Source organism: Dermochelys coriacea, chromosome 15 (genome assembly GCF_009764565.3).
Source record: "Dermochelys coriacea isolate rDerCor1 chromosome 15, rDerCor1.pri.v4, whole genome shotgun sequence".
In the NCBI taxonomy this organism is placed as follows: Eukaryota; Metazoa; Chordata; order Testudines; family Dermochelyidae; genus Dermochelys; species Dermochelys coriacea.
In genome coordinates, this window is record NC_050082.1 from 9,700,327 (window position 1) to 9,723,383 (window position 23,057).

A 23,057-nucleotide genomic window follows, 5' to 3' on the forward strand; every position below is an offset into this window, starting at 1 on the left:
AGCTCTGCAAGAAGCCATGTCTCTTCTCAAGATTGACAATCAGCTCCAGCACCAATGCTCATGCGCTGGAGAAGGTATATTCTGACTGATATTGTCTTATCTTGCAGTTCCCCACCAGTATATCAAAGGAATGAGAGAACGAGCCTAACAGCCTTTAAGGACCAGGAAAGCATACTGGGACAGAGACCTAAAAGGTAGGAACGTTAAAAAAGAATAAATGTGTGATGTAGTATGAGATATGCAATCATCTTCACAAGTGGAAAACAGCTCATAAAGTCACATGCATGAATTACACCCAGCTTGGTCTGCTGTAAGGGTATGTCTACACTACAAAATTAGGTCGAATTTATAGAAGTCAGTTTTATAGAAAGCGTTTTTATACAGTCAAGTGTGTGTCCCCCCACACAAATGCTCTAAATGCATGTAATTAGTGGACTGTGTCCACAGTACCGGGCAACCATTGACTTCCGGAGCTTTGCACTGTGGGTAGCTATCCCAAAGTTCCCGCAGTCTCCACCGCCCATTGGAATTCTGGGTAGAAATCCCAGTGCCTGATGGGGCTAAAACATTGTCACGGGTGGTTCTTGGTACATATCGTCAGGCCCCCATTCCCTCCCTCCCTCCGTAAAAGCAAGGGCAGACAATCGTTTTGCGCCTTTTTTCTTGAGTTACCTGTGCAGACGCCATACCACAGCAAGCATGGAGCCTGCTCAGCTAACCGTCACTGTATGTCTCCTGGGTGCTGGCAGACATGGTACTGCATTGCTACACAGCAGCAGTTTATTGCCTTTTGGCAGCAGACAGTGCAATATGACTGGTAGCCATCATCGACATAGTCCTGGGTGCTCTTTTAACTGGGCACCTGGGCAAACGTGGGAGTGACTCAGCCAGGTCATTTCCCTTGTTTGGTCTCATGGCAATTGAGTCCTACTGGCAGTGCACTGTTTTTTAATCTGCAGCCAGCAGAAGATGATGGCCAGCAGTCATACTGCACCATCTTCTGCCGAGCACCCAGGAGGTGACGATGGCTAGCGGTCGTACTGCACAGTCTGCTGCCAGCAAGATGTATAAAGAGAGATGAAGTGGCTCAAAACAAGAAATAGACCAGATTTGTTTTGTATTCATTTTCTCCTCCCTCCCTCTGTGAAATCAATGGCCTGCTAAACCCAGTTTTGAGTTCTATCCTTGAGGTGGCCATTCAGTTTCTCGCAAAGCCACCCCCTTTGTTGATTTTAATTCCCTGTAAGCCAACCCTGTAAGCCATGTCGTCAGTTGCCCCTTCCTCCGTCAGGGCAACAACAGACAATCGTTCAGCACCTTTTTTCTGTGCAGACACCATACCACGGCAAGCATGGAACCCGCTCAGATCACTTTGGCAATTAGGAGCACATTAAACACCACACACATTATCCAGCAGTATATGCAGCACCAGAACCTGGCAAAGCGAAACCAGGTGAGTAGGCAACATCAGCGCTGTTACGAGAGTGATGAGGATATGGACACAGACTTCTCTCAAAGCATGTGCCCTGACAATGTGGGCATCTTGGTGCTAATGGGGCAGGCTCATGTGGTGGAACGCCGATTCTGGGCCCGGGAAACAAGCACAGACTGGTGGAACCGCATAGTGTTGCAGGTCTGGGACGATTCCCAGTGGCTGCAAAACTTTCACATGCATAAGGGCACTTCCATGGAACTTTGTGACTTGCTTTCCCCTGCCCTGAGGCACAAGAATACCAAGATGAGAGCAGCCCTCACAGTTGAGAAGCGAGTGGCAATAGCCCTGTGGAAGCTTGCAACGCCAGACAGCTACCGGTCAGTCGGGAATCAATTTGGAGTGGGCAAATCTACTGTGGGGGCTGCTGTGATGCAAGTAGCCAACGCAATCAAAGATCTGCTGATATCAAGGGTAGTGAACCTGGGAAATGTGCAGGTCATAGTGGATTGCTTTGCTGCAATGGGATTCCCTAACTGTGGTGGGGCCATAGATGAAACCCATATCCCTATCTTGGCACCAGAGCACCAAGCCAGCGACTGCATAAACCGCAAGGGGTACTTTTCAATAGTGCTGCAAGCACAGGTGGATCACAAGGGACATTTCACCAACACCAACCTGGGATGGCCAGGAAAGGTACATGACACTCGCATCTTCAGGAACTCTGGTCTGTTTCAAAAGCTGAAGGAAGGGACTTTCTTCCCAGACCAGAAAATAACTGTTGGGAATGTTGAAATGCCTATAGTTCTCCTTGGGGACCCAGCCTACCCCTTAATGCCATGGCTCATGAAGCCATACATAGGCACCCTGGACAGTAGTCAGGAGCTGTTCAACTACAGGCTGAGCAAGTGCAGAATGGTGGTAGAATGTGCATTTGGACATTTAAAAGTACGCTGGCGCAGTTTACTGACTCAGTTAGACCTCAGCAAAACCAATATTCCCACTGTTATTACTGCTTGCTGTGCGCTCCACAATATCTGTGAGAGTAAGGGGGAGACATTTATGGTGGGGTGGGAGGTTGAGGCCAATCGCCTGGCTGCTGGTTACGCACAGCCAGACACCAGGGTGGTTAGAAGAGCACAGGAGGGTGCAGTGCACATCAGAGAAGTTTTGAAAACCAGTTTCATGATTGGCCAGGCTAGGGTGTGAAAGTTCTGTTTGTTTCTCCTTGATGAAACCCCCCGCCCCTTGTTTCACTCTACTTCCCTGTAAGCTAACCACCCCCCCCACCTCCCTTCGATCACCGCTTGCAGAGGCAATAAAGTCATTGTTGCTTCACATTCATGCATTCTTTATTAATTCATCACACAAATAGGGGGATAATTACCAAGGTAGCCCAGGAAGGGTAGTGGAGGAGGGAAGGACAAGGCCACACAGCACTTTAAAAGTTTAAAACTTTAAAACTTATTGAATGCCAGCCTTCTGTTACTTGGGCAATCCTCTGGGGTGGAGTGGCTGGGTGACCGGAGGCCCCCCCCATCGCATTCTTGGGCGTCTGGGTGAGGAGGATATGGAACTTGGGGAGGAGGGCAGTTGGTTACACAGGGGCTGTAACGGCGGTCTGTGCTCCTGCTGGCTTTCCTGCAGCTCAGCCATACACTGGAGCATATTGGTTTGATCCTCCAGCAGCCTCAGCATTGAATCCTGCCTCCTCTCATCACTCTGCCACCACCTTTCAGCTTCAGCCATCTCTTCAGCCCGCCACTTACTCTCTTCGGCCCGCCACCTCTCCTCCCAGTCATTTTGTGCTTTCCTGCACTCTGACATTGTCTGCCTCCATGCATTCGTCTGTGCTCTGTCAGTGTGGGAGGACAGCATGAGCTCAGAGAACATTTCATCGTGAGTGCGTTTTTTTCACCTTCTAATCTTCGCTAGCCTCTGGGAAGGAGAAGATCCTGTGATCCTTGAAACACATGCAGCTGGTGGAGAAAAAAAAAGGGACAGTGGTATTTAAAAAGACACATTTTATAGAATAATGGGTACACTCTTTCACGGTAAACCTTGCTGTTAACATTACATACATAGCACATGTGCTTTCGTTACAAGGTTGCATTTTGCCTCCCCCCCGCATGGCTAACAGCGGGGAACATTTCTGTTCAGCCATAAGCAAATAGCCCAGCAGAAACAGTGACCTCTGAATGTCCCCTTAAGAAAAGCACCCTATTTCAACCAGGTGACCATGAATGATATCTCTCTCCTGAGGATAACACAGAAAGATAAAGAACGGATGTTGTTTGAACGCCAGCAAACATACACTGCAATGCTTTGTTCTACAATGATTCCCGAGTACATGCTACTGGCCTGGAGTGGTAAAGTGTCCTACCGTGGTAGATGGAATAAGGCTGCCCTCCCCAGAAACCTTTTGCAAAGGCTTTGGGAGTATATTCAGGAGAGCCACAAATGCCAGGGCAAATTAATCATTAAACATGCTGGCTTTAAAACTTTGTATAGTATTTTAAAAGGTACACTCACCAGAGGTCCCTTCTCCACCTGGCGGGTCGGGAGGCAGCCTTGGGTGAGTTTGGGGGGTACTGGCTCCAGGTCCAGGGTGAGAAACAGTTCCTGGCTGTCGGGAAAACCGGTTTCTCCGCTTGTTTACTGTGAGCTATCTACAACCTCATCATCATCGTCTTCCTCGTCCCCAAAACCTGCTTCCTTGTTGCCTCCATCTCTATTGAAGGAGTCAAACAACACGGCTGGGGTAGTGGTGGCTGACCCCTAAAATGGCATGCAGCTCATCATAGAAGCAGCATGTTTGGGGATCTGACCCGGAGCGGCCGTTCGCCTCTCCGGTTTTCTGGTAGGTTTGCCTCAGCTCCTTAAGTTTCATGCGGCACTGCTTCAGGTCCCTGTTATGGCCTCTGTCCTTCATGCCCTGGGAGATTCTCACAAATGTTTTGGCATTTTGAAAACTGGAACATAGTTCTGATAGCACGGATTCCTCTCCCCATACAGCGATCAGATCCCGTACCTCCCATTCGGTCCATGCTGGAGCTCTTTTGTGATTCTGGGACTCCATCATGGTCACCTCTGCTGATGAGCTCTGCATGGTCACCTGCAGCTTGCCACACCTGCCAAACAGGAAATTGAAATTCAAAAGTTCGCGGGCCTTTTCCTGTCTACCTGGTCAGTGCATCTGAGTTGAGAGTGCTGTCCAGAGCGGTCACAATGGAGCACTCTGGGATAGGTCCCAGAGGCCAATACCGTCTAATTGTGTCCACAGTACCCCAAATTCGACCCAGCAAAACCGATTTCAGCGCTAATCCCCTTGTCGGGGGTGGAGTAAGGAAATGGATTTTAAGAGCCCTTTAAGTCGAAAAAAAGGGCTTTGTCATGTGGACAGGTGCAGGGTTAAATCGATTTAACGCTGCTAAATTCGACCTCAACGCCTAGTGTAGACCAGGGCTTAGAGACGGGATTGGAGAAGCTGTATTATGCATCCCCAATTACTAGAGTTGTGCATTTTCAATATTGGAATTTTGGAATTGCTTTGGAATTTTGCTTTCTGGCTCACACTAACATTAAGAAGAGTCATGCAGCTGTGGCTAAAAATGTACCTTTGTGCATTTACATTCGCAGGTAAACAAGACGAAACATGGTTTAACCTCTCCACTTTCAGACCAGCTAAACCTGTGTGGACTAAGACCCATTTATTGTCAGAGGATATCTCCCACAATTTGCCAGTATTGGGAATGTGACAGTGAGATCTTATGGAGAAAGAATGGTACATGGACTAGCACTGATCTGCTCTCAATTATTCTAGTATACAGAATTATTGAAATGTAGGGACCTTGAGATGTCATCAAGTAAAACTAGATGATCCTGACAGATGTTTGTCCAACCTGTTCTTTAAAACCTCCAACGACAGGTATTTCACAACCTCCCTTGGAATCCTATTTCAGAACTTAACTATCCCTGTAGTTAGAGAGGTTTTTTCTTAATATCTAACCTAAATCATCCTTCCTGCAGATTAAGCCCATTACTTTTTCTCCTATTGTCCGTGGGCATGCAGAACAATTGATCGCCATCCTCCTTCTAATAGCCCACAACATATTTGAAGACTGTTATCAGGTCCCCCTCAGTCGTCTTTTCTCAAATCTAAACATGCCCAGTTTTTTTTAACTTTTCTTCCATAGATCAGGTTTTCTAAATCTTTAATAATTTTTGTTGCTCTTCTCTGGAGTATCTCCAATTTTTCCACGTCTTTCCAAAAGTGCAGCACTCAGAATTGGAGAAAGTACTCCAGCTGAGGCCTCACCAGTACCAAGTAGAGCAGGACATTTACCTCTCGTGTCTTATATACGACACTCCTGTTAATGCAACCCAGAACGATGCTAGCTTTTTTCGCAACTGTATCACATTGTTGACTTGTATTCAATTTGTGATAACCCACAGATCCTTTTCAGAAGTACTACAGCCTAGCCAGTTATTGCCCATTTTGTAGTTGTACATCTGATTTTTCCTTCCTAAGTGTAGTGCTTTTCTCTTATTAAATGTCATCTTGTCCAATTCTCTAATTTGTCAAGGTCCTTTTGAATTCTAACCTTGTCCTCCAAAGTGCTTGCAACCAGAGGTGAGCTGGAGTCGGTTAACACCAGTTTGCTAGAACCAGTTGTTAAATTTAGAAGCCCTTTTAGAACTGGTTGCCTTAGGCGCTGACTCCGTGGGTGCTCCGGGGCTGGTGCACCCCCAGGGAAAATTTGATGTGTGCAGAGCACGCACTGGCAGCTCCCCGCCCTGCTCCACCCTGCGCCCGGCCCCAGCTCATCTCTGCTCCACCTCCACCTCCTCCCCTAAACACGCTTCCCCACTCTGCTTCTCCGCCCCCCCCCCAGCTTCCCGCAAATCAGCTGTTTGCACGGGAAGCCGGGGGGGCTGAGAAGCAAGTGGCGGCTTCACACTCAGGCCCAGGGAGGAGGAGGCAGAGCAGAGGTGAGCTGGGGCAGAGGGGCATGAAGAGGGCCACCCACGCTGCAGCAGGTAACCCGGGGTGGCACACAGGGGAACTGTTCCCTGCGCCAGCTCGCCTCCGCCTCCCTGGGCCTGAGTGCGAAGCCGCCGCTTGTTTCTCAGCCCTCCCCGGCTTCCCGTGCGAACAGCTGATTCGCGGGAAGTCAGGGGAGGGGATGGAGAAGCAGAGCGGGGCGGCGCGTTCAGGGGAGGAGGCGGAGCGGAGGTGAGGTGAGCTGGGGCCGGGCGCAGGGCGGGGAGCTGCTGGTGGGTGCTCTGCACCCACCAAATTTTCCCTGTGGGTGCTCCAGCCCCGGAGCACCCATGGAGTCAGCGCCTAAGGCGCCACTTTTGATGTGATCAATGGGGGAGCGGCCACTCCCCCTGCTCCCCCCCCCAGTTACGCTCCCCCGCCCCTAGGAGCCAGAGAGTTGGATGTTTCCTGGGAGCTGCCCCAGGTAAGCACTACCAGGACTCCCCACCTCACCCACCGGCAGGTCCCTCTGGCTCTTAGGGGCAGGGTAGGCACCCACTACGGTGGCCCACGAGACCCTCCTGCCCAGTTCTGGGGGCAGTCAGGGAACAGGGGAGGGGGGTGGATGGGGCAGGGGTCGGGGGGGGTCAAGGAACGCGGGGGGTTGGATGGAGCAGGAGTCCCCAGGGGGCAGGGGTGGGCCACGCCCCCCTCATGGGGTGAGGAGGGAACCGGTTAAGATTTTGGCAGCTCATCACTGCTTTGCAACCCCTCCCAGCTTGGTGTCATTTTAAGATTGTATAAGCATACTCTGCTCTCCATTATCCAAGTTATTAATGAAAATATTGACTATTACCAGAACCAGGACTGATCCCTGTGGGATCCCACTAGAAATGCTCTCCCAGTCAGACAGTGAACTGCTGATAATTACTCCTTGAGTATGGTTTTTCAACAAGTTGTACACCCACCTGATAGTAATTTAATCTAGATCACATTGCTCCAGTTTTCTTATGAGAATGTCATGTGGGACTGTGTCAGAAGCTTTACTGAAATCAAGATATATCAGATCTACTGCTTCCCCTGCCCTAAACCACTAGGCTAGTATGTGGTGGTATGAATTATTTCTCACACTTAACACCTGATAATTATTGTGTTGAATTTACCTCTGAAACTGGAAGGTGGTGGCCTGAATGAGAAGCAATTTGGGCCTATCCATTATAATTGCACTGACAAAGTGCTCACTTAAGGGTCTCTTTTAAGACCAGAAATGGTGTGTTTGTCTGAAGGTAAAAAGGGGAGGAATTTCCTACTACAGAAGGTGTTTCAATAACTGTCTGCCAGCCCTGTTTGACTGCTTATGTCACTAGGCTGTGTCTCATCTAAGAAATAGACGGGGGCTTCTATTTGAGACTTATTCAAACCCAGGCTAAACTATTGGCTTAATTAGGTATTAATTCACTAACTCTTATTAGGCCATAATTCTGTTACAGACAGGACGTGTGTATCTATGCAGCGTCTCCAAGCTCATTTTTGAGTTAGGTTCTGATAGAATCTGTGACGTGTAATGTGAATTTGTCAGTAATAGGAGGAACAAGATGCCATAAGTCTCCCAACTCTCTCCCTTTGGATTAACTAACAGGGAAGAAAGGAGATCAAGCTGCCATGTTCTTCCCCTCCTCACCTTCCAGGAGCCACTGTCACTGCCAAAGCAAGAGGTATCATACCACCACTGAGCCTCTGGCTAGATCTACTGTTGCCACTAAACCAGGAAAGATGAAGGCCTGTGATGTCCCAGCCCTCCACTGAATCTAATTCCATGATTCAGTTTGCCCCAGTTTCTGTAGCCAGCCCCCAGTTGTGTGGTGGATTCCACACTACAGACTCAAAGAACACGACACATGTTATAATCTGACATTTACTGCAATATTTTTTTCTCTTGGGCTGAGTTAAAGGGGAGAGAAACATCAAGTATAAATCTTATCTCTGGATGGCTCTGAATAAGTCTGTCATATTGGGAGTAATTCATCAGTGCCAGCAGGATATTTCATATGCTGGAGAAGGCATACTTGTACGTTTTTAAGAACCTTGTCTTGTCTCGTCTTGTAGTTCACTACCGGTGACTCTGAAGGATGACAGAGTAAACCCAACATCCGTTAAGTACCAAGAGAGCTTAATATCACTGGATCAGAGGCCTAAAAGGTAGGCGTAATTACAGAATCTAAGCATGTTGCATGTAGTATGCTCCATGCTATCAGCTTCACATGTGGAAAGCATATGGTATGCACATGACAGATAGCATCTTATTGTTCTAAGAGTATGGTGAGTTGATGAAATCCTGCTTTCTGACAGTTACTGATTTGCTGTTTTCTATCTTCTGTTTTCAGTACAGTGCATGGGATTTGCCCTGGGTTTCCTACTTACATCACTGAGAGTTGTGCACCTAAATTTCAATGTTGACCTTAAAAATGAATTTTCCATTTTCAAGCGAGATAAATCTGGTTGACATCTTAGCTGTTTATCATCTCAGAAATTGTCTACCCCGGTGACAGTGTCTGGGTTTGTAAGGCATACTGTACTATCTTAAGGAATTTGTTTTTTCTTGCAGTTCACTATCTGTGACTCTGAGGGAGGACAAAACAACCACAGCAACCTTTAAGGAGGAGGAGAGCACAAAGCACATAAAGAGACCTAAAAGGTAGGTAGCATGTTGCATGCAATGCTCATGAGGGGCATTCATGTGGAAAGCAAAACTGTAAGGAAAACTCTGCTAGAGTAGGTGTACTATCTGACACACAGACTGCTCGGTTTCCATGCAATACCATGTGGATTTTGTCATATGATTCCCACGTACATTAATGTGAGTTGTGAAGCCAATTCTATAGATTTTGCCTTAACTACTTACCTGTCTGTGTTTAATTCAACTACTGGGCAAAAAAAAGCCTAGTTAAACCTTACAAGATGCAGATTAGATGAAAGAGTGTGAGATCATAACCACTTATTAGCAAAGAGGCTGCCTGTGCTCTTCACGGTGTCTGGTATTATTTGCAATTTGCTCTTTATTTATATTTTGTATAGTTTTGTTTCTGTTCCCTGTTTTGGATGATTTCTGTAACTAACCAACACAGTGCAAATTATGAATTTTTCAAATGAATCTGCAACTAGAAATTTGCTGTCCATGAATATTTCAGAATTCAAGCTAGCAATTTGTGGTTTATAAATATCCCTGCTAGTTAATCTCAAGCACTCAATTTGTCACCGCCAGAACTAGGAGGTTGTGGATATGATGAAAAGATTTGTTTTTGAATTCCGGTGAATATTTGCAGACCATTCTTTCTAGTACTTGTTCAGTTCTAAACCCAGCTCTGTACTCCTTCATTTGCATGTTTATGACCAGGAATGTCTGAACTTTTAATCATCTGAGAGCTGAGGCTTTCATTTCACATCACTTTACAAAGCTCTGTGTTTGGAGCTGCCCAGCACTGTTTCACAGAAATGAATAACCCATGGTGTTTGTGTGCTCTCACCTGCAGCTCCCATGCCAGCTATTTCATTCAAAGTAAATATAATTTGTGTGCTGAGATGAGGCAGAAGTTCTCTGCAGTAGCTGAAGAAGCAGCTTTTTGTTTGCATGACAACCTGGAGATCCTTGAACGGTAAGTACTTGAATGCTTGCTGTATGCTGTCAAAGCACTGCATGCCTCATGTCTGTAACTCTCAAACCTTTTAGAGATGGGTCTGCTGACTTCAGTGGAGTGGCACCAGACTAATGGCATATGGAGTATACGCCCAGCTGATTTTATGAGTACCCATGCAAGGATGTACGCTCGGGCCAAATATTCAAGCCACTGTGCAGAGATTTGTCTGCATGATTCCTAACGACATTGCACAGAATATTTACCTTTACATGTGTAATTTACAGGCACTGGGAAAAAGTTCCCCCAAACTTCAGAGTCCATTGTCTTCTTTACATTCTAGCCAGTTGATTCAGTGGACTGAGTGACGTTCAACGGTATATCTTTAATTAACGTTTTCCAGGCTGACGGCAGCCTTCCTAGTTTGTCACACAAACCTCTTAAACTGCTGCTAAGGTTTCAAATTCCCTAACCCTTGGTTCAAGAATCCCACTCTCTCTAGCACACCACATTTGGAGTGCGGCTCTATTAAACAATGTTGAATTTACTTACTTTTGAAGCTAATCCTTATTCTCCCAAAGAGCGGCTATTCAGTCACCCCAAATTACAGCCAATCCACACATGATCTTTGGATCATCCACCATCGCTATGTAGGTCACTGTCCTTTCATATTACTGAACAATTCTAGTGGCTACAGTTGCAGCCTTCTGTCTCATGCGGAGGACAAGTGAGCAGCCTTCTCCCAGGCCAGCTTCAATTCTGGTCCATTGATCAACCAGCATTGGTCATCCTTTCCTCTAGAAAGACTGAAATGTTTCACCTATGACTCATCTGAGCTCTATAGGCGTAGAAAATAAGAGACCTGAGATCTCTCTTCACATAGTTATTTTAAAGGGCAGTATCCCCAGTTTCTCCTTCCACCGCCCCACTCTTACATTCACGCCTCTACTGTTATGTTAGGTCCTCAACCAGAATCCCAAAGAGTTTTCTCTGTCATCTCTCATAAGCACCCATTGTGACTGAGTGAAGAATTGACTGATTCCTGGATCTTTCCGGATAAAAGAATAAATCAGACTCTATCTAATTACCTGAAATGATTCCACCTTTGCTATAAATCTCACAAGCATAGCAGGGTAGATCAGTATTTGGATGAGAGGATTCTGAGGACCACCTAAATGTGACAGGAACTAGTGATGGTAATTCGTTGGTGGCACTCTCTTGGCTGAGTTCACCCTGAACCAATGTCCCATTGTGATGATGTTGGGGACTGTGCTGCTGGAGAAGCTGCTATTGGATGGGAAGAGAAGTAGGGATCCTGACTACTTGTGGTCATTATAACTGGATGGGGCTTTTTGTAGGATATGGCATATTAGTGTGGTATCCTGGACAAAATACCAACTCAGGTAATTAAATTCTGCCTATTCTCCATAGGGTTTCAGATATTTAAAATAGCATTCTTTCTTCCTGCCCTGAGTTATGTAGTATTGCGGTATGCTCTTAAACAACAGATACTTTACAACTCAGAGGTGACTGCATTTCAGTGTCGGATGATTTGATCCTTAAGTATATACTTTACCTAGCTCACTAAATTGATGGAGGCTTTAATTCATTGTTAGTAAATCATTCCGAGAAACTTAATTTATAAAGTGCTATCAAAGTGCAAAATATTACTAATCTCTATGGCCTGAACATGCTCTATTTTTCTCATCTCATTGCCTTCCACCATCCTAAGTATCTTCCCAGTTAACATTCAATCAGAATGTTCATTTTTAAAATATACGGTTTTAATTTTTGGAAGTTTATTTGTAGGAGGCGGGAGGAGAAGAGTGCTCAGAAATACCAATCTTTAAAAAACATCACGTATTTTGAGAGAGACCTAGAAAGAATGAGACAGTGTGGCCTGAGAGCAGAAAGAGAACATGATGAAGATGAACGCAACTGGTAAGGAAGAAAACACACCCCCAGAACATTTCCTTTAGAACCAAAAGCTCGTCTTTATTTTCAGATCTTTTTTTTCTTCTGTAAAACCAAAAGAAAGTCTTCTTAGAAACCAGTAAACCCTCTTAAATACCATCACTCAGGGCTTGATTTTAGCACCCTTATAAACACTGTCTAAGTGAAGATGCAACAATGATATCCAGGACCAGATATCAACTTGTGTTGTAAATCTGCTTGGTGAAGATGGGAGGAGAGAGGGTGTAAAAAGCCCGTTTCCATTTTAAAAAAGTCTGATGCCTCCAGGCAACTCTGCATCTCCAGTGTATGGCCTTATAGGAGGCATAAGTTTGCAAAACATTTTGGGATCCTTAGAATGACGGGCACTCGATAAGCGTATGTTGATCCATACATAATGTGGTGTTGGAAATGAAAACTTGTGTTCCTATTAGCAATGTTGATGATGGAGAAGATGTTGCCTCCAGCTGTCTATCCGTCAGGCATGTTTGAAGAACGTTTCACCGCTGGTGTATATAAACTGCACCCAGATATCGACTTCATCCTTCCCCGGGGCAAAAGGCATCACCACGAGATAAGCAGGCACCTCTCCTGCAGAGCTCCAGCCTTTGATGATGGGAATTAAATTAGCTATATTGCACAGCACAGGAAATAGGGCTGCTGTGTCAGTCTTCCCTTAGTAAATCAAGTGAAGTAAACTGGCGGCACATTTTGTGTCGAGAGTCTACGTTCCAGATGCTTTTTCTCAACTGACCTTAACTGAGAATGCAAATGCTGAGAATGTAGAAGCAAATGCTGAGAATGTAGAAGCAAATGTTGGTCTATTTAGAAAAGCTGCATTTTGAATTGTAGCTCATACTCGCCCCACCTGTCTCCCAAATTGAAGGCCTGGTCTAAGTTTGGAAGCTGCACCACTATAACTGTCGAGTAGGGGTGTGATTTTATTTTATTGCTTTAATTATATCTGTACAGGCTTAGGGTGGATGTACTTATACAAGTATAAAGGAGCCTTCAAACAGTATCATTATTCCCATTATTCCCACAAGAATATCCGTCCTGGTGTAAAGCACCTTTTTACTACTATAACTGCATCCACACTAGGCCCAGGTCTACACTGAAAAGTTTTACTAGAATACCTACAGTTAGGGAGGGGGCGATTTATTACTTTTTAAGGAACAGAGCTATGCCAGTAAAAGCTTCAGTGTAGGTGCAGTTATACCTCTAAAAAGCCTGATCTACACTACAAAGTTTTGCTGGCAGAGCTCTGACAGGTAGGAGTATGAAAAAAATCACACTGTCAGCCAGCATAGCTCTGCCGGGACAATCCCTGTTGTAGGCACAGCTAAACTGAGAGAAGGGTGCTCCTGCCAGCTTAGCTAATGTCATTCGGAGAGATGGTGTCACTATGCAGGCAGAACTCCTTCTGCTGGCTTATGCTGCATCTTGTCTATGGGGCTCCGCTGGTCTAGCTATGCTTGCCCAGGCTTGGTAAAGTAGATTAGCCCTAATTTTACTAGCATAAGCTGTACCAATTATAAGCACTTCTATACAAACATAACTGTGTCCACGCTCAAGGGTTTTTGACAATTTCACTTTACTGCTATAACTATATTGACAAAACCCTCCTACTGTAGACAAGGCCTAGGGAGGTTGTACTACTTTAATTATACCAGCATGGTTAAAATGGGATAACTTTCTAGTGCAGCATTTCTCAAAGTGGGGAAGTGGAGAAGAGGAGGTGCAGGGGTGGAGCAGGGCGGAAAGAGGTGGAGCGGGGTTGAGCCTTGGGGGAAGGATTGGAGTGGGGGCGGGGCCTGGGGCTGAGCAAGGGATTTGGAGGATTCTGAAAATTTTTAAATTAAAATGGGGGTCCTCGGGTTGCTAAAGTTTGAGAACCACTGAATAGACAAGGCCTAAACTGTCTCCCCTTATTGGTTCTGGGAAGAACCTCCTCTTGCTGCTGAAATACTAATACGTATCTTCAGCTGGAGGGAGACAGCACTTGCTGCTAAAGACTAGTTGATGTGCTGGCAAATTCAAGGCCTGCCGGGAACAAGGGAAAAGCCACCACACTTCCACAGACACATCCAGGGATTAGAGATATCAGTCTCCAGGGCTGTCAAAGCAGCACTAAAGAAATTTAAACAGGACATTTTTAAAAAATGCATCTTTTCACAAGAGCTTTATTGTTATTGTAATGTGTAATTCTCCTCTTGAGTCTCCATATTCCGAGTGAAATGGCAAAGATTGAATGTTACAAGCACACTCTCACATCAGGAAGATTTATCTCAGCACATACTAGGGGGAAAATATGATGACACAAAGGGGAAAAGGGACAGTAAAGAAAATCAGAAAGTATGTCAGATCAGGGTGCGATTGCTTTGGAAAATCTATAGAGGCTAAAGAAGAAAGAGAAGAGATGAACAGGGCAAATCAGAAGTAAAATGGAAACATTTGTCACTATTTTATTGTTTGCTTTCACACCAAAGGTTTGTCACCCGGAATGTAAATGACTAATCAGGGGGGTCTCTTTTTAATGCCGCACAAAGGAAGTTGGGTGCACAGTCCTGTTAACAATAGAAACAAAGCTTCTTTGCATCATTCCGTGGCATTTAATACTCAGTGAAGCTTCCCACAAAGACATTTTTTTCTCACATTCGGTGAGGGGGGGAAGGAGAGGCAAATAAATCAGGTAAGTCTGAGGTGCCCAGCAGTGTAAACATCAGTTTCAAGGGCATTTATTTCATCTCTGCTCTGCTATTACAGGTTTTCCAGTTTGCTGTCCAGAATCCCAGACACTGTGAAGAATGACAATCACACACAGAGAATCTTAAAGAAACTGGAAAAGTTTGGCAGGAACCCAGACGTGAGAATCCGTCCCACCACCTTTCTGAAGGTGCTGAGTGAGCTACGTGTATGGGAGTTGTGTTCTCCAGACATCTGTGCAGCCGTGGAGGTGACGAGAGTCCATCTGTTAGTGTTCTAATCCGGTGGGGGGGGTGGGCAGGGTAGGCATCTTGCAGTGTGATTTACCCAATGGAAGGTCACAAAGATATACGATTTGGGACAATGGGGCCACGTCCCTGCAAAACGGCGATTGTAATTTACACTTTTGTAAAGCCCTTTAAACATTTTGGGTGAAAGGTGCGATGTAACTGAAGTACTCTGAAACCTGTTAATGAGTATTGTTTTGTTGGTGTTTCATCACTGATTTTATTTGCTACCAAAGTGAAAGTGACAGCAGGTTAGTATAAGTAGTTGAAATACATAGAGAGGGACATTCCATTGTTGCTGTGCCCAGGAAAGGCTTGTATTTCACAGATGTGATGTGTGCCAAGCACTAGAGAATAAGAAACACACTAGTGAACTGTGAAATCTACAGATTTATTTGAAGAGGCTTCAGCAACATGTGAATAAAAGCTGCTCCGCTTATGTGTAAAGAACTACTCAAGTGGCTCAAGTAAAGAGCTCTAGAAATAATTTGCACAAGGGAAAGAAGAAAGAGGGAGAGAAGGAAAGATGGAAGGGAAAAAGAAGGAAAATGTTAAATATAGATTGTGAATGCTAAATAAGTAACTTACTGTAAACAAAAAGAAAAGGAGTACCCGTGGCACCTTAGAGACTAACAAATTTATTAGAGCATAACCTTTCGTGAGCTACAGCTCACTTCATCGGATGCATTTGGTGGAAAAAGCAGAGAGATTTATAAACAAGGCAATGATGCCACCTTGTGGTTTCAGTTGTTATCACAGCCCTTTCCTCTCCTGGTTACAGTATCAGCTGAAAACCCTCAACGGAAACATGTTAAATAATATCACACACAAGCTGCTCAGCTACATCAGATAAACTATACACATTAGGTTGTGTCATGTGATTAAAAGGACAAGTTCTTTCAACACCCAAAAAACTTGGGGACAGTTTAACTGCATTTCTTGGTGACTTACAAAAAGGTAACCATTGTCTCCGGAGCCCTGCCTTGTGTAATCACACCAGGAACTCCCGGAGTAGAGCATTAGTTATCCAGAGAGGCTCCCCATTGCAATTATGCACAGTTCATGAAGCCTAGAATTCTCTGTTGCCTGCCAGTTATTCTGTATCGCTTTATCTTTGATTGTGGCTTCCACTCCGTGCCCTTTGCATGCTCTCTCTTCACACTAGTGTTAGGAATGGCACCTAAAAGAAAAAGGTACTAATGCTGCTGAGTTCTGTTTCCAGCTTCTTCTACCTTCTCCACAAGCATCCATGGAGGAGGGCTCTGGTGTTCCTTCTGGCTGCATCTGATAACGGCAGTGGGAGTATTTCAGGAACAGGAAAAACCACATTCACTGTCAGCTGCCTGACACTGCTCCAGACTAACACTTTGATTCATCTTTAAGCCAATTTAACGTAACACAACTCTGGGTAAAAGCATAGCTTTACACTTTATACAAGCTTAGCTCTGCAGGTTTTACGGTGGAAATAATACTGAAGATCATAAGGGCTTCCATTTTTAAATTCATTTTAATTAACATGCACTATTATAGAAACTTATATTAAAAGACTTACTTCCCTTTTCATTTTTATCATACCAATCTAAAAGAGGTTAACATGCTAACAGTTTGCAGGCTTTATGGTGGTTGTCCTACAGTCAGATGGTATCAGCATCTCTTATATACAATATAAAGTGCTAAGGAAAATGCCCCTTTATTTTTCAGTTTGTGCGTGAAAATATCGTTCAGATGCCAGAAGTGGATTACAAAGCGTGGCTTCAGACTCGAGTCAGAATCCCCGTAAGAGCTCATAGCGCTCCACCCTTGTGCTGAAAGGTCAAAGGAACTGGTTTCCTGGCCACAAGAGGGAAGTCTTGGTGCTTCAAACAGAGATCTAGTTCCTGGTGAGATCTGCCTGAATGAGGGCTGGGGAAATAAACTTTGGAAACCACTTCGATTGTATATGCTCCGTAGCTATTGAAATGTGTAATTCCACAATGCTTATCTTAACACCAGCCCATATTTACGCAGTGACCACCAAAAAAGAGAAACCAAATACTGCTGTTCCTTTCCAGGTAGCCTTATGGGCCTGCAGCAAGAGCTCAGTCTCATATTTTCATTTAGAATTAAGACAAGTTGTAAACCACAATATCATACAAGTGCTTCAGAAACACTCCTCAAATGGCAATGGAGAACTGAGAATCACCAATACCTTTTCATTTGCTCACCCTTTTCCATTATAGAACCTTCTGCTTTAGATGTTTAGATAGAGAAAACCGATCTTAGTTGTTCTTCACTCCAGTTTTACTATCTTGCCCTTTGCTTAAAAAAAAAGAAAAAGAATCCCTAGCACTTGAATATTTTAAGCTTTGAGCCAAACCCTTTCTGTGTTATTTTTTGTATCTTAGTTAAAATGTTTGAGTTTGTTCTTTACAATTATTTTAGGAATATCCATGGTGCATTGGTTTTGCTTTATTAAAATCACTATTCAAATGTTCTGTATTCTGGGGTACTTTTCTGTAATTGCTCATTTTCCAGTTGGGGTTTCCAAAAACAAACAGATGTCTTTTCACCTGCTCTTCTGAGCGTTCAGTTATCATCAGTCTGCTGTTCTCTAAGAGGGTAGAATGACTCCTCCTCAGCAGGAGTGTGGACTAAAGAGAATATTACTGAGTTACCCCTCCAGGGAAATGTATCATTTCACCCCCCACCCCCAGTTTGACTCATCAGTGCCATCCCTGGGAGCAGGAGTGCAATGACAGCACAAGTAATTCCTAGACTCTACAGTTCTTCCCATTAATAGTAAATCTGGCATTTCGGTGATTAAGCCTGAAATAAGAAAAAAAGCCAGTGGGCTAGGGATTTCCAGGCCTTGTCAAAGCTTCCGCAGAACATCTGGTTATGCAGAACCCTGGAGTTCAGTTCATCTTCCAGCCACAAAAGGAAAACAAGACTAAAAATCAGGATCCAGGTCAGTACAATGATCATTGAAATGTCAGTAATGCTTTGTTAGTGAACATGTGATAGGAAGGGCCTTGCTATTTTACTGTCCTTAGAATCTGTAACTATGGCTTATGTTACACTGTGGTATCACTTGCGTTTGTATGCAAGTCATATGTCATTACTTGGCTTGTTGTGACATCGTGTGGTGATCGGTGATATTACATTCAACCTAAATCAAAGATAGGACTGGAGGGGAAATTCTTGGTTATCAACTCTGCTGTTGCAGGCAACCCTGTCTCATAATTAAAGCTTCGATTTTGTCATGGAGCTCGCAGAAGTCACAGAATCTATGACTTCCAAAGACCTCCAGGATTTCAGCCCTGGTGGCTGGGAGCTGCAGGGTCCCTTCTGACACCTCCCGCAGCACCAGGGAGCTGTGAGGTACCCCCACTGCCTGAGGCAGCAGGCCCCCAAGCTTCCCGCTGCCATAGGCAGTGGGGGTACCCCACAACTCCCAGTTGCCACAGGCAGGGGGGTACCCCACAACTCCCAGCCTCTGTGAGGGACTGGGGAATAACTGCAGTTCCCCACCAGCCACGGTGGCAGGGGGACCCTGGCTGCCACCACCCCCATGGGGGAGGCAGACCCCAGCTGCTCCCCCCCGAGGCAGGGGGACATTGGAGCTCTGTGTCCCCAATGGTCATGGGGCCCCAGAGCTCCCAGCCACCCAGCAGCTGCCCAGTTCCTTCTCATTTTATCATGGATATTTTTAGCAAAAGTCAGACAGGTCACGGGCAGTAAAGAAAAATTCACAGAAGTCCATGACCTGTCCCTGACTTTTACTAAAAATATCCATGACAAAATCATAGCCTCTCTCATAATCTCAGTCATAAATGGATCAAGCTCCATCTGAAAACTACTTGTGTTGCTTGCCTCCCCCTACTACTCCTAGTGGAAGGCTGACATAATTTAGCCGCCAGTGATCTCCTAGCTAAGCTGTTACAACAGTAGGTGCTGGCCAGCGTATCAGCCTTTATTCCGAGCTGTTGAATATAGTTCAGAAGTGGAGATGTCCGCGTGAGCGAGGCACCAGGTTCTGGTTCTTCCCTGACCAATCAGAAATGGAAATTTAAAGGGCCAGATGCTGAGGTGCAGATCGGTGACTCTCCATGGAAATCAGTAGACACACCCAGGGTTACACCTGCTGAGAAGCTGACCGAAAGAATCCCCTGTGAGAGGCCGAGGCCAGTTAGGTACAGCAGAGTAGTTGTATTGGGATCCAGGAAGTGGGCGGGCAAAGCCCACCCCCAGCCTAAGAGGGGGGTCCACAGTACCTGGATACCAAATAATTCCGGGGGACAACTAATGAACAACAGGGACGGGTGCAGTCAAAGGGTCAAACGAAGGGAGCCGGACTGGGACACTGAGCAGAGCACCCTGGACAGCGCCCACTGCTCCTCGAAGGCGTCAAGGGAGTCAGCGGACGCTGCCCAGAGGAACTCTGCCCCGAGGCGTGAGCAGACGGAGCATCAGAAATAGGCTCCACAGTCACAGGAGACTCCATCGGCCCCACCTCCTCACGCTGGTTTTATAGATGGCCACTTTAGCCAGGGCCGGGAGGAGGTTGACCAGGAGGTCCCGTGACCTGGTGGGGCCACAGACAGGGAGTGCATAGATAAGGAGGTGAGGGGAAAAGTGCAACCAAAATCTTAACAAAATATTCGTGAGGAGCCGGAATAGGGGCTGCAGCCTGGCACACTCCAGGTAGACATGCACCAGGGTTTCCCTCACACCGCAAAAGGGGCAGGTGTCCGGGATTGGGGTGAACCATGCCAAGTACACGCCCGTGCTCACAGCCCTGTGAAGGAGCTGCCAACTGATATCCCTGGTGGGCCTCGGGTCCAAGGTGGAATAGAGGCTGGCCCACTGGGGCTCCTCACCCTCTAGAGGTGGCAGGAGGTCCCATCACTTTGTGTCAGGGCGGGACGCGAGGGTGAGGACGTGAAGGGTGTGGAGCACGAGCGTGTATAGATGTTTCCTTGGCGCGGTCTGGAAACGGACCGGCAGCAGCTCGTGTTGCCGGCTCACGGTGAAGGGGCCGGTCGGGTCCACAGGGCAGGGGCCCAATGAAAAGGTCCGGAGGGCCTGGTGTTAAGGGTGGGCGGGGCACACCCTCCCTTAGGACCCGGTCGAGGTAAACCCGAGCAGCGGGCAGCAAAGTGGCCTTCACCTCCTGAAGTACGCACAGGGGAGTGCGAGGTCTGGAGAACCCCATGCACTGAGCGAGCGTCAGGGGATCCAGCCAGTCTCCCCGGTCGTAGTCCAGGAGGTCTCCGACTCTGGTGACTTCTGCCAGGACCAACCTCTGGCGCACCGCGGGGGACTCCGCCATCTGCAAACGGAGCTGGGGGGTTGTGTAGCAGGGGCTCCGCGTGGAGATCTTCCCCCACAGAGGCCGCCACAGACCTGGTCGCTGTGAATAGTTTCCAGGTCTGGAGGCGGTCCTGGTAGAAGACCGGTCCAGAGAGGTCTCGTGGAAGACCTCTTGGATGGAGATAAAGGAGCTGCCGATCATATCAGAGTCCCTGGAGGCGGTGCCGGAAGGCGTGCGCCAGTATGCTCCATTCTGGACTATCTGTACCATAAAGGAGCCTCTGCAGGGTCTGGAGGTGGAAGACACGGCGTGCGAAGACACTTCAGGCCCTGCCCTCCCTCCTCCAGGGGTAGATGGAGAACCCCTGCAGAGACCCAGTGCAGTCCTGACCAGAACTCCTCCAGAATCAACATCTGGCGGTTGGCCAGGAAATCTGGGGAAGGGACCAGGGTGTTGAGCCGGTACCAGAGCATGGACAGGACTAGTTGATTAAGCACCAGGGCTCTCCCTCGAAGGGAGAGACACCGGAGTAGTCCTGTCCATCTCCAGAGCCGCTCTACCACCCTGCCCTCTAAACTGTGCCAGTTCTCCGGCAGAGACGGCTGCGTGGCAGAAAGATAGACGCCGAGATAGAGCAGCAGACCCGCGCTCCACCAGATGGCCTGAAGCGCGGGTGGGAGGGAGCTCGTCTGCTGCCAGTCCCCTACTCACCAAGCCAGAGCTCTTGACCCAGTTGACCCGGGCGGAGGAGGCTGCCGAGTAGATGGCCTGGCAAGCCTCCACCCACGCCAAGTCACCCGGGTCCTGCATAGGACACAGAGGAAGGGCTCGAACGCCAGAGCATACAGCTGGCCTGAGAGGGAGTACCCCTGCCGTACTTCTCACCCGAAGCTGACCAGTTCAGTCAGGGTCCAGTTGAGCCTGACCAGACACTCTGTGGAGGCATACAGCACCTGGAGAAAACCCACAAACTGGGGTCCGAAGCCAAACGCTCACAGAGTGCTCAGGAGAGACCCGTGATCCACCCTGTCAAATGCCTTTTCCTGATCCAGGGACAGGAGGGCAAATGATAGACCATCCCTACACCCGAGTTCCAAGAGGTCCCGGACCAGATAAAGGTTGTTGAAGATGGTGCGGCCTTGGACAGTATAGGTCTGATCTGGGTGGATCACATCCACCAGCACGGACCCTAGCCACAGCGAGATGGCTTTTAGTCCGTGCTGAGGAGAGAGACGGGATGCCAATTCCGTAAATCGCGGAGGTCCCCCTTCTTCGGCAATAAGGCGAGCACGGCTTACCTGCACGAAAGAGGCAAGACCCTGCTCTGCAAAGACTCGGCCTAGACGGTGACTAGGTCTGGGCTGAGGACATCCCAGAACACACGGTAGAACTCCACAGTCAGCCCGGCCATGCCCAGAGATTTATTAGTGGGCATGCGGTGGAGGGCTTCCGAGAACTTGGTCAGAGCGAGAGGCAGCTCTTGCCGGTCTCGGTCGCCCACGCTGACAGTTGGGAGTTCGTCCCAGAGCACTCTGCAAGCGTTAGGATTGGTCAGATCTGGGGAGAAAAGGTGTACGTAGAAGGCTCTGGCCCTCCCGCACATCTCCGCCAGATCCATGAGGAGGGTGCCATCCTCCGCGAGGAGGCATGCTTCTTAGCCCCCCCTCTTTTTCTCCAGGGCATAGAAGAAGCGGGAGCCGCAATCCATCTCTTGAAGGAGGCGGATGCGAGATCGAACAAAGGCACCCCAGGCCCGATGGTCCTTGAGGGCTTGGAGCTCCTCCCGTTTCTCCAGGCATGCCCCACAGAGGGATGGATCCTCGGGGCTGGCGGCCAGACGCCTCTCCAGCTCTAAGCCTCCCGTTCCAACTGCCCTATCGCCGCATCCCTCTGTTGGCTGGTGCCCCGGGCGTAGTCACGGCAGAAGAGCCGAGCGCGCACCTTCCCCAGGACCCACCGCCGCCATGCCGAGCGAAAGGCACGCCGCTACCCTCGCCAGGCCAGCCAGAACTCCCGGAAGGACGCCACGAAGCCCACATCCTCCAACAAGCTGTTGTTAAAATGCCAATAGGCCGGCCCCGGTCTCTCTGCGCAGAGAGAGACTGTCACAGTGGCTAAATGGTGATCAGAGAACAGGGCCGGCTGGATGCTGGAGGAGTGGGCCCGTGAAAGGTGGAAACGTGATAAGTAGATGCGGTCCAACTGGGAGTGGCGCGACCGATGGGCCTCCACCCGGACAAAGGTGAACGTCAAGACATCCGGGTGGTGGTTGCGCCAGACGTCCACCAAGGAGTGATGGTCGACCATCTCCTGGAGGACATCCGTGGCAGCCAGGCACAGCTCGGTCCCCGAGCGGTCCCACTTCTCAAGGGTAGTATTAAAGTCCCCGCCCAGGACCAGGCACTCGCAAGGATCCAAGGTGCCGAGGAAGAGAAAGAAATGCAGCCGCTCCGGGCCCAATGAAAGAAATGCAGAGGCTCCGGGCCCGATGTCGGGGCATAGACATTGACAAGATTGATCACGAGCCCCTCCATACGGATCCGGAGGTGCAGCAGGCAGCCAGGCACACCCTCGGTGATCCCCAGCACCTCGAGCCGTAGGTCGGGGGAGTACAGGGTCGCCACTCCAGCCGTACAAACTGTGAGATGGCTAAAGTAGATTCTGTCCCCCCATTCCAGCCGCCAGCTCTCTTTGGCAGCCGGATCCGTATGGGTCTCCTGCAGGAAAACCAAAGAGTACCCCCGCTCCCGAAGGAAGGAGAGCACCTGGC

General features: G+C 47.8%; 1 protein-coding gene across 2 annotated transcripts in view; it reads left to right on the top strand.

Moving 5' to 3' along the window:
- Nucleotides 1-17,472, top strand: part of CCDC60 (coiled-coil domain containing 60) — a 120,531-nt gene extending 103,059 nt beyond the window's left edge. For both annotated transcript variants that reach the window (XM_038373513.2, XM_043498263.1), the window contains 7 exons: nucleotides 108-194; nucleotides 8,523-8,615; nucleotides 9,022-9,111; nucleotides 9,947-10,069; nucleotides 11,858-11,989; nucleotides 14,768-14,957; nucleotides 16,696-17,472. In XM_038373513.2, coding sequence (XP_038229441.1) covers nucleotides 108-194; nucleotides 8,523-8,615; nucleotides 9,022-9,111; nucleotides 9,947-10,069; nucleotides 11,858-11,989; nucleotides 14,768-14,957; nucleotides 16,696-16,803 — 823 coding nt within the window. In that variant the 3' untranslated portion in view covers nucleotides 16,804-17,472. The remainder of the gene's footprint in view (nucleotides 1-107; nucleotides 195-8,522; nucleotides 8,616-9,021; nucleotides 9,112-9,946; nucleotides 10,070-11,857; nucleotides 11,990-14,767; nucleotides 14,958-16,695) is intronic.
- Nucleotides 17,473-23,057: the final 5,585 nt, after the last annotated feature.